Source organism: Bos mutus, chromosome 9 (genome assembly GCF_027580195.1).
Source record: "Bos mutus isolate GX-2022 chromosome 9, NWIPB_WYAK_1.1, whole genome shotgun sequence".
Taxonomy (NCBI): domain Eukaryota; kingdom Metazoa; phylum Chordata; class Mammalia; order Artiodactyla; family Bovidae; genus Bos; species Bos mutus.
This window is the reverse complement of record NC_091625.1, coordinates 60979371-60991399: the sequence shown is the minus strand read 5'-3', so window position 1 is coordinate 60991399 and position 12029 is coordinate 60979371. Positions and strand designations below refer to the sequence as shown.

The window sequence follows — 12029 nt, the reverse complement described above, 5'->3', positions numbered from 1 at the left end:
AGAAGATCTGTCCAGACCCCATAACCTCCTCATGCAAAATTCACTGGAAAGGGAAGGTGGCACTATGGTGGTAGTTATACTCTCCTTTGAATGTTTCTTTTTTTAAAAAATCATCTCTCCCTCCTCCTAATAAGTAAATAATTTTCCCAAAGAGCTGCAGCCACTTCCTCAGTCCCAGGTGCTTCTTCTCCACTTGGGTCTGAGCCGAGGCCCTACAGGTGCCCTTGCCGAAGGTCAGGGAGGACCAGCCTCTGCTGGAAACCTCGTCTTCCAGGACAGAGCGCTTGGCCCTCCTCCCACCTCCACTGCAGTTTTTTTCCCTCCTCAGCCCCTTCTTTTCATGCCAGTTTCCTCAGGGCCCTGTCTCAGCCACCTTCTCTCCCTTTCAACACTTTCTTTGTGTGAAGCAATGGCTTCAGCTGGCATTCACTTACTGATGATTCCGAGACCCATGTCCCTTGCCCCGGACCTTTGTATCCTACTAACTAGTTATTTCCAGCTGGGTATCCTATAGGCTTTTCAACTCAACATGTCCACAGTTTGAGAACTTCTAAGTACAAGGTGACCCAGCTGAAGTAAGGGTGGGCCATTATATGAAACTGGAGAAAGGGTAGGAGGGGTGAGGATGAAATGGACAGACTGAGGTTGCAGAGCTCAGCCAGGGAGAGCCTTGAAGATGCTGTGAAGAATTTTATCTCTAACCAAAGGCTGAAGGAAAACATGGAAGGGTGCTGGAGGAAGAAGCCTTGTCAAATTTGCTTTTGGACAAGGCGGCTGCAGCTGCACGCTCTGAGGAGAGGCCAGTGGTCTCTTCCTGTCCTTTAGCTGGAAGGTGGGACCTCAGTCAGTTCCCTAGCAGCTTGTGTGGTCACAGAGAGGTCATTTCAAGGACCTGCCGCCCTCCTGGGTCTCTTCCCCAAGAAGCTGAGCGGGACCAGGCATGGTTCCCTGCGCGGCAGCCCCTGGGAAGCTGTTCAGAAGCCTAAGCAAAGACATCCCAGGATGGTGGGAGGCAGAGCTCAGCCTGAGGGCTTAGCCCATCACGGACATTAAATTGTGAGGGCAGCCAGCTCGCTGCCCCCCCTGCCTCGCAGGGAGCAAATCCCTCCGGGTCAGCACAGTTTCTCTGGAGGGGCGGATTAGGGCAGCGGAAGTCCTCATATGCCAGCATGCTGGGGAGAGGGAGATTGACATCCCAGTGCAGTTCAGAGGAGCTGGAATATTTTTCTTAAAGGTCCAGTCATTTGAAAACTCAGGCTGCTGATACCCCAAGGCTTGGGCTGTTTGTGTGAGCTGGACGCCCTGCATCCATCCTTCACAATGGGTGCCCACCCTAGTTCAAATGCCCTAGCCCTCCCACTCCAGACTCCAGGGGCAGTATGTTGGGCCTCAGCTGCGAGGCTGGGAATCTTCACAGAACCTCAAATCCAGTGAAAGGGGGAGAGAAGAAAAATGTGTTCACTCCACCTTGAGAAGCAGGGCAAGTGCCATCGTTTTGAGGGTTATTTGCTGCAATCATAACAGCAGTCATAATGACCACACCCCCTTGAGTTACCCCTCCTTTCACAGGCCCCAAGCTGCGGTCACCCCCTCATTCTATTTGGAGAAATGAGGTTCAGAAAGATCAGGAAACATGGCCACACAACCAGCAAGCAGCAGAAGCAGGTCCCCAACCTCGTTTTCCCTGACTTCCCAACCCCACAGACCCCTGGGAAGGGGCAGGGTCACTGGGGAGAGAGAGAGAGAAGGGTCCAGCCTTGGAGCCATGATGCAAACAGAGAAAAGGGTGGTCAAGTGCACGCGAAGCAAGGGGGCAGCAAATGGGAAGGAAAAATGAAAGGGGACCCCAGGCTTTGGGACCAGGAGAGGCCAGACAGTGTGATCAGGACAGAGCCCAAACTCCCAGGTCTTGTTGTATTTTCAGATCTCAAGAGAGAAGGGCCTCTCTTGGCAGGGAAGCAGTCATGTGCTCAGGGGGCCACCTTAGGCAGCAGGATGGGAAGAAGTTGGAATAAAGCTGGGAGGCTGAGAGGTCGGAAGAACAGAACAAAACAGAGAGCCAAGAGCAAACAGGCTCCCTTGGCAGTGAGTCAGTAAAAAGGGACACAAAGGGTCAGAAAACTGGAAGCAGTTTTGAAAAAGCTGCTGCTGGACAGAATAATTGTTTTGTGAGGGTGTGTTGGCTGGAGTGACACAGGGAAGGTTGACAGGTTGGAAGAGGTCCGTCTGTGTGACGGTATGTGTGAGTGTGACCATATGTGTTACATGTGAATGTATGACTGTATGTGAGACCAAGTGTGTGGGGTGTGTGTGTATGTGTGTCTGTGTGAATGGGACATCTAAGAGAAGGAGCTATTCCACAGAGATGAAATGCTCTACGACAGTAAGGAGAAAGGGTCAGGTCATTTTATTCCTATTTATCAGTATAGCTTAACTCTTGTGTCAATAATGAAAGCACTTTTTTGTCAAATATTTGGCTGAAATTTTTCACACACAGACGTAACTCTGTGATTGTCTGAGTGTGCACATGCCCTGGTGGATTGCAGAAAGGCCTGGAACCATGTTTCCTGATACGACTTTTCTCTATTGTTTCTCCCGGTTTCTGCTCAATAATGATTTTATATTCTTTGAATGATGTATGTTCATCTTTTCACCCACATTACCACCTTATGGGATAGATTTCAAGAAGTTCTCATTCCTAAGGGTCAGATTTAATTCATCAATAAACAGTATGGAGTTTCCTCAAAAAATTAAAACTAGAATTACCATATGATCCAGCAGTTTCACTCTGGGTGGAAGAAACCAAAAACACTAATTTGAAAAGATACATGCACCCCAGTGTTCATAGCAGCATTGTTTACAAGGGTCAAGATGTGGAAGCAACCTCAGTGTCCATAACAAATGAATAAAGAAGATGTGGTATGTATTACAATGGAACAGTACTCAGTCATAAAAAGAAGAATGAAATTTTGCCATTTGCAACAACATGCATGGCAAAACGGCCGGGAGAAGTTGGAATAAAGGAGGGTATTATGCTAAGTGAAATATTAATAAGAGAAAGACAAATACAAAATCTAAAAAATAAAACAAACTAGTGAATATAACAAAAAAAAATAGACTCACAGATATAGAGAATAAACTAGTGATTAGGAGTGGGGAGAGGGAAGGGGAAGGGATAAGAGAGGGGTAGGGGCATACGAGGTACAAACTACTATGTATAAAGTAAATAAGCTACAAGGGTATATTGTACAGCACAGAGAATATAGCCAATATTTTATAATAACTATAAATGGAGTATAACCTATAAAATTTTTGAATCTCTATGCTCTATACCTGAAACTAATATAATACTGAAAATCAACTATACTACAGTTTAAAAAATTTTTTTAAAATAAATTCAGTCTGTCCACAAGCTCAAGCAGGTGTCTGGGAATGAGACTGTGGGTCTTCTGAGGAGGGACAGAGATGCTGTAATTGCCCAGGTTGCAGAGTGGAATCCCTGAGGGTCCCAGAGGGGCTCGTGCTGAACCCAGCACCACTGGAGAGAATAGACAGGTTCAGACAAAGCTTTCCTTCCAATCTGAATAAGTCAGGATCCTAGGACCTGGTCCCGACAAGCCACTAGCAACTGCATGAGTTACTCAGGCTGACGTCTTGGCCTCTGTAAAATGAGGCAGTGTTTCCCCATGTGTTCTCTGCGGAATATGAAACCCACAGGATAGTCCAAAAAAAAGTGGTGTGTTTTTTTTTTGGATAACCTCTGTGTAATTTATCCCCCTCTTCAAATACACAGTGTCTATTTACATAGTAAAAGTACCTGTTTAAAATGGTCTAAACCAGGATTTCCCAAGCTTCTTTGACCCTGGAGCCTCTTTTTCATACAACACCTATTCACATTTACAGAATTAGAACTCAGGGGAATTGCTGGATCCAGTGACCTCTGAGGTTCCTGCAGTTCAACAGCCTTGGATCCTGAGGTTATGTGTTACCAGAATGAGCCCTCAAGAGTGCTGCTTCTTTTCTATCATCCTGGTCAATTTGTATCTGGTTGCTTTCTGACTGAGTGGTATTAGACTCCACAGAGTCTTCACGTCTCCCAGAGCAGCAGTCTCTAAAGTAGGGGCACACGTGGCGGGCTCAAGATAGTCCACTGGGTTGCAGGAAATAGAGACTGTAACTATTATTTACAATTAGTTTTTATCTGAAAACAAAGCTATCAAGCTTTAATATACATATTTATAATAGTACATGTATGCAATTTGTGCATACACACACACACACACACACACACACACATATATACTGGAAGTACAGTTTCAAAAAATTGTCACTGATAGTGGTATATGATTATAAAGGGAAACTAGGGAATGCCCTAGTAGTCCAGTGTTTAGGACTCTGTGATCTTACTGCCAAGGGCCCAGGTTCAGTCCCTGGTTGGGAAACTAAAATCTGAAAGCTGATGTGATGAAAAACATTTTTTAAAAAGGAGACCACTGGCCTAGAAAATGTACCTCAAGATATTAGCTTATATTCATAATCACTAGTTCACACAGTGCCTAGTAGGGTGGAAAACAGGTGTGTAACACCTCACACATGATGTGGACATCTTAGCTGTTTGATCTTTCCTTTGTGCTGAACAGACCTAGAGTATCGTGCTTGGTGTATCAGTTCAAAACACATATCAAGGAACTTGATTTGTGATAATGAGTGCACATTCTGGGCCTAACCAGTTTTTCTTGGAATGTTTCCCTTACATCACAAAATTGCCTTCTCTGTTGTCCACACAAATATTTCTGTTAAGCTAGGAAAATCCCATGGACGGAGGAGCCTGGTAGGCTGCAGTCCACGGGGTCTCGAAGATTCCGGCACGACAGAGCGACTTCACTTTCACTTTTCACTTTCATGCACTGGAGAAGGAAATGGCAACCCACTCCAGTGTTCTTGCCTGGAGAATCCCAGGGACGGGGGAGCCTGTTGGGCTGCCCTCTATGCAGTCACACAGAGTCGGACACGACTGAAGCAACTTAGCAGCAGCAGCAGCAGCAGCAGCAGCAAATTTCAAACACCTTTTCTAAGATTCAAAACAGTGAAATGATACCTGAAACCATTATAAAACTGTTACCAATCAAATAATTTAAGGAAAACAACTCTCAGTTACATGTTTTCTTCATAATTCAAACTAAATTCCTATATACCGTTCCCCTCAAAAAAAATTGTTGAGGTAATTACTTAGCAAGCCATTTATGGTCCCTACAGGATGTAATCCCGAGAATCAAAGCAGCACAGTCTGAGAAGTACAAAGATGCTTTACCCACTAAGTCTTCAGCTACCTGCCTTAAATCGGAATGCTTTGAAGGAACACAAACATCAGAATGAAAGCCCAGCCTGGTCACTCACGCCTGGTGACACGATAGTGTATTTGAGCCCAGTGAGAGGCCCATCTCCCTCCGACTGGAAAGGAGATTCCAGGAGGACGGACGGCCTGACCCCCAGCCCTCCCGGAAGCTGTCCCACCGAGTGCAGCTGCCACCTGCAGTGACCTCCCTCCCATCCTGCCCGTGGCTTTACCTTGGCTTGGACGATTCCAGCTGCCCTGTCCATCTCCTCTTCTTGGGCTTTCTGCTCTCCACAAGAACCACCAAGCAAAACAAAAACAAAATGAGTCTTGAAAAATAAGGCATCCTGTGAATGTCTGCTATGCTGCAAGCTGCCTTCCAGGGACCTGCAGCAGGGCAGATACCCCCAGGCTTAACCATTGAGTTGGTCTGCTGCTTCGAGCCGGTGCTGTGAGGAGGGCATGGCTGGCCTGGCTGAGTTTCCCGACCTAATATTGATACCGAGGCTTGTGCCAACCCACTTCCCACCCCTTTGGGCTGTCGTGACACCAACAGCAAGGCTTTGCCCTCCCTGCTACTTAGTGATTGGCTATTAGTAAGTTGGTTCTCCTGTGAAACTCAGCTTCTGCTGTGTCCTAGTAGAGCTTTGGTTAAAACTGTTACATAAAAAAAAAAAAAAAAAAAAAATTAAATCTCTTGAACATGCCAGCTTTTTGCTGAAATCATTAATCCATCTCGCTGGTGACATAAAACCAGTCTGTCACATGCACCAGGGAGCAGGTTGGATTCTGAGTGGATTTGCAGGAAGGACTTGTGGACACAGAGATGAGCGCCCAGGAAATGCTGAGCAAACACGAGCTTGACCTGTTTCCATAGACTTGCTTTATTCCTTGAGCTAAGAGCCTGGGCTTTGCCTGTGGACAAGGGTGCTTGTTTTTTTCCCCAAATACACACCCTTTTTTTTTTTTTCCAATCTTATCAAAGTATAAAATGCATTTTGATTTTGAAAGAAAGCATAAACCGAAGGAGAACTGGTGATTATGTAAGTTCATCTTCCTAGCAGGAACACTAGACTAATGCTGATCTTTCATCCTAAAAGGTATAATGTTGCCATCAGTGAGGCTTGATCCCTATCCTGGAATATGGAATTACGAACATTAGAAGTGAAAAGATACACATGGTTGTTTCATCTACTCAACCAAAGAAAATGTTTAAAAACTACTTACTGGGGACTTTTCAGGTGATCTGGTGATTAAGACTCCAAGCTTTCTATTGCAGTGGAGCAAGTTCGATCCCTGGTCAGGGAACTAAGATTCCACATGGAGCAAAAAAAAAAACAAAACAAAAACTACTTATTGCTTGCTTGCTGCATCCTGGGAATGGACACGACAACTGTGGGAGACATCCTTATAGGTGGGGATGGAGGCCAGAAGGAACAGTAGGTAAAAGTGAAACAGCATTAGGGTTTTCTTAGGAAAGAATCAAAAGCAGTTCTTTTGATCTCTTTAAGCAAAGTGATAGGACATGATCCACTTTATTTTTTCAGGAACTTCTCACTGGTAACAGTTAGGTCAGAAAAATTGTCATAATAAAAGAGGATGAGGTCCTGCCCTAAGGGAGGGGAACAGGGAAGAATGAGATAGTCAAGTTATCACCAAAGGGCAATGGTGACTGTTCAGAGTAGGAGGTGAAAGAATTCAATGAAAGCTAGGACTCTAGATTGGAGGGAGGTCTGGTGGGTCATAAGGCTTCCCAAGTGGCACTAGAATCCCAGGTGGTAAAGAATCTGCCTACCAATGCAGGAGATGCAAGAGGCACAGGTTCAATCCCTGGGTCAGGAAGATCCCCTGGAGGAGGGCATGGCAACCCACTCCAGTATTCTTTCCTGGAGAATCCCAGGGACAGAGGAGCCTGGCAGGCTATAGTCAGTGAGGTCGCAGATTCGGACACATCTGAGCACTGGTGAGTTCAGTTCAGTCGCTCAGTCGTGTCTGACTCTTTGCGACCCCAAGGACTGCAGCACGCCAGGCTTCACTGTCCATCACCAACTCCTGGAACTCACTCAAACTCATGTCCATCGAGTCAGTGATGCCATCCAACCACCTCATCCTCTGTCATCTCCTTCTCCTCCTGTCTTCAATCTTTCCAAGCATCAGGGTCTTTTTCTAGTGAGTCAGTTCTTCACATCAGGTGGCCAAAGTATTGGAGTGTCAGGTTCAGCATCAGTCCTTCCAATGAATATTCAAGACTGATTTCCTTTAGGATGGACTGGTTGGATCTCAAGGGACTCTCAAAAGTCTTCTCCAACACCACAGTTCAAAAACATCAATTCTTTGGCGCTCAGCTTTCTTTATAGTCCAACTCTCACATCCATACATGACTACTGGAAAAATCATAGCTTTGACATTATCTGATGTTCCTGAGAGGTGGACAAGTTTGGAGGGGGGAGATAAATTTTAACTTGTGGAATATGAGGTGTCATGGGACCTCTGGATGCCCAGTAGGCAGCTAGAGTATGAGCCTGGCACTCAGGAAAAGGGTCTGGATTGAAGAAATAGATGTGGCACCATCAGTGTGATGGTGGTACTTTAACCACAGGAAAGGTGAGATTTTGTCAGGGAACAGAAGAGGTCGGAGCTCAAGCACAGAATCCTACAGCATCTACACTCTTAAAGGCTGGGTGGGCAGCCAGAACACAGGTAAAGAAGAACTAGCAGAGAGGTTGACTATGAAAACCAAAGGAATTTCAGGAGTGGGCCAGTTACCAGTCAGTGCTGGGAAGGAGTAAGAGCACAAAATAGGCTCCTGGATCTGGCAGCCCGAGCATTGTAGTTTCAGCTGTGAGATGGGGCAAGAAGCAAAATTGCAATGAATTAACTCAAAACTTGGGTGTGGGAGTAATTTAGTATAGGAACTGAAGCTTCAGCTTCAGCACCAGTCCTTCCAATGAATATTTAGGGTTGATTTCCTTTAGATTGACTGGTATGATCTCCTTACAGTTGGAGGGACTCTCAAGAGTCTTCTCCAACACCACAGTTCAAAAGCATCAATTCTTTGGCACTCAGCCTTCTTTATGGTCCAACTCTCACATCCATACATTGACTACTGGGAAAACTGTAGCTTTGACTATATGGACCTTTGTCAGCAAAGTGATGAATCTGTTTAAAAGTCCCATTCCTGCTAAAGATTTAGTGAGGAAGAGATGTGACCTACGAAAAGTTCTTTTTCATAAATTTTGTTCCAAAGATCTCTTTTCATTTCTGTCATTTGGAACAGGCCAATTAGGGGCTGACTGGCTGGGAGCCTAGAATCATGCATGGATGTTATTGGTCTTGAAGTATTTGTTTTGTTGCATTTCAGATGCAACTTATGTCTTACCAATTTTTTTCTTTAAATTTTACTTTTAGTAGTTCAATTCCTGTGATTACAATAATAAAAATCAGTTAGAGATGTGTAACATTTTTTATAATTTTTTTTTTGAAATATCATTCACATACCATAAATTTACCCCTTTAAAATGGGGTTTTTAGTTTTGTGCAACTGTCACCAGCATCTAATTTTAGAACAGTTTCATCTCCTCGTCCAAAAGAAACTTCATGCACAGTAGCAGTCTCTCTTCATTCTCCATTCCCTCCAGCCCCTGGCAATCACCAATCTACTTTTTGTATCCATGGATTTGCCTGTTTTGGGGTATTTCATATAAATGGAATCATGCAATATGTAGTCTTTTGCATCTGGCTTCACTCAGATGTTTTCATCATTCAGCCATATTAAAGCAGGTATCGATAGTATAACTTCATTCCCTTTTATTGTCAAATAACATTCCATTGCATAGCTACAACATGTCTTGCTTATTCATTCGTCAGTTGATGGACATTTGAGTTTCCAGTCTGGGGCTATTAACAATAATACTATGAGGACTTTCCCGTCAGTTGGGTGGTTAAGACTTCACCTTTTAATGCAGGGGATGAGCGTTTGATCCCTCAAGGAGTTAAGATCCCACATGCCTCTTCACCAAAAAACCAAAACATAAAGCAGGAGCAACATTGTAACAAATTCAACAAAGACTTTAAAAATGGTCTACAAAAAAAAAAAAATTAAAAAACATTTTTTGAACATTCAAAAGCTATGAACATTCATGTACAAATTGTGTGTATGCATTTTGTCTCGGACATATACCTGGGTGTATCGCTGGGTCATATAACTCCATGTTTAAATTTTGAGGAACTGGTCAGTGGTTTTTCAAAGTGGCTGCACCATTTTACATTCCCACCAGCAGTGCACCCTCTAGCCATCATAGTGGGTGTGAAGTGGCGTCTCACTGTAGTTTTGACGTGCATGTCCCTAATGTCTAATTAATGATTCAAGGATCTTCTTTGTGCAAATGGCTATTTAAATCCTTTGCCACTTTTTAACCAGGTGCTTATTTTTGAGTTATGAGTTCTTTAGATATTCTTGATACAAGTCTCTTACCAGACATACGATCTACATTTATTTTCTCCCATTTTGTGTTTTCACTTTATTAATGTTCTTTCAAACACAAAAGGTTTTGTATTTTGATCAAATATAACTTATCTTTTTCTTTGGTTGCTTATGCTTTTATCTTCTAGCTAGGAAACTGCACTCATGTAGACAGTGCATTTCCAAATGTGTTGAGCGCTCAAAGTGCAGTCAACCATTAAGTTCTTTTAATGATATCAGTTTTAATTTATAGACTGCCACGGCCTCAAAAATATTCTGTACAAAATATTGTACCATATTGCACAGACACTACTTGCTTTCCTCCACTCACATTTTTATAAGCAGAACCTCAGCTTTTAAAATTGTTCTTACTCTTTGATGCATGTTGCATACTTCCCTGATGGGATGGATGGTTCTGTAAATAAACGGACATGTAAACTTGCTACTGTATATCAACACCATTAATGGTCACTGTGAACCATTACAAAGAATGTGGCAACTTGCTTGTGCCTAAAAGGAGGAACCCGAACTAGAATGTGTGACTTTGCGGGGACCGCATAGGTTCGTTTAATTGACCTACAGCTAAACTGTGATGTGTTTGTGTCTCTTCATTGCTTCCAGCATTTCAAGACATCCAGACACTACTACCAACATTTTCCTGTGCATTAACTTTTGCATGTGAAACCTAACAGTTACCGAACTTTGTAAATACGTGAATTTTTAAAATTTAGGTGGATGCATTTTTTTGTCTGTTTACTGCTCTTCTCAGCTTTATTCAATAAACTTGCATTTTGAAAAAAAAAAAAACCCATGGTCACGAAGATTTACATTTTCTTCTAAGTTTTTGCTCTTACTTTAAGGTCTTAAGATTCATTTTGAATTAATTTTGCATGTGGTATGAGGCAGTGGATGTATAACTTTAACATTTTTTTATTTCTCAGGACCAAGGATTGTCCCCAGTGGCTCAAGATGAGGGGTGTGGAAAGTCCCCAGTAAGTTATATGCTGCCAAATTAGGCCAGAGTTAGGTAGGACTCTGGTCACACAGTCTTGTGTCCTACATTAACGGTTCAGGCCTATTTTAAGGACAATGTAACACGGGCCCTGAGCTTTTCTATTAAAATGGTACAAGAAATATTTCAGTATTATGCATATTCCTGAAATAATCAAATTTATAGTGATTATAAAGCTAGGCACATTAATACAACTCAAAAGACATACAAGTCCAAGTAGAGCATTAGAGAAGTTTCCAGCTGCAGTGTGCAGCAAGAATGGAGACTTGTACTACTGTTAATATATATAAAACAGATATCAAGAACCTAGTGTATTGCACAGGGGAACTCTACACAATACTCTGTAATAACTTACATGGGAAACGAATCTAAAAGAGTGGATATATGTATATGTACAACTGATTCACTTTGCTGTACGGTAGAAAGTGGTACACATTGTAAATCAACTATATTCCAATAAAAATTAATCAAAAAGAACAGAAACTTAAGAGATTACTGTGCTAGTTTAGAGATGATATGGCTCATTAGGGTAGTGGCAATGAGCACAAAAAGTGGAAAAAGGCAAGAGAACATTTAAGGAGGTAGAGTGGACAGAACACCAAATGACACAAAGAATTCAAAATCAGGTACAAATAGTCACTGGTTTTATTCAGCAGCTCAAACTAGTTCTGAGGCATTTAAAGAGGCGTTTCAAACAGCTCTGGAGCAATTATAGCCTCCCACAAAGGCTGTAAGAATACACTTCTTTTTTTCAGTGAGCCGCATAGCTTCTGGGATGAGTTCCTCGACCAAGGATTGAACCGGGGCCCTCAGCAGTGAAAGCACACAGTCCTAACCACTGGACCGCCAGAAGATTCCCAAAGTACACATTTATGTACACATTATTTGTTTAAAGTTAGGTTCACTAAACACGTTCCCCTTTCATATACTTCTGTGTAAGTAATAAAACAATATAGTGCTTCAGTAGTACTGAATACTTCAGCCTATATTTCTGCACAACTAAGCCCAATTGTGTGAGGTTTGCTTGTTTCTTGATTCTGCTCTATAAAAATGGGAGGACTCAAGGTACCAGGAAGTTTATTCATAGCCAGAAAATAACAAAAAGATTTCTTATTCTCCTGAAATAGGAAACTTTGTGTTTTCATAGTCAAAATAATACACAATTTGAAAGGATTTTGTTTTTTAAAAAGTAGTTGAGAATTTTGATGAAATTCATTTAT

The 12029-nt window shown here is 42.7% G+C and overlaps 1 protein-coding gene across 1 annotated transcript in view; it reads right to left on the bottom strand.

Moving 5' to 3' along the window:
* The window catches only part of GABRR2 (gamma-aminobutyric acid type A receptor subunit rho2), a 40295-nt gene extending 34599 nt beyond the window's left edge, over positions 1–5696 (bottom strand). The window contains exon 1 of the mRNA XM_005889289.2: positions 5569–5696. Coding sequence (XP_005889351.2) covers positions 5569–5681 — 113 coding nt within the window. The 5' untranslated portion in view covers positions 5682–5696. The remainder of the gene's footprint in view (positions 1–5568) is intronic.
* Positions 5697–12029: the final 6333 nt, after the last annotated feature.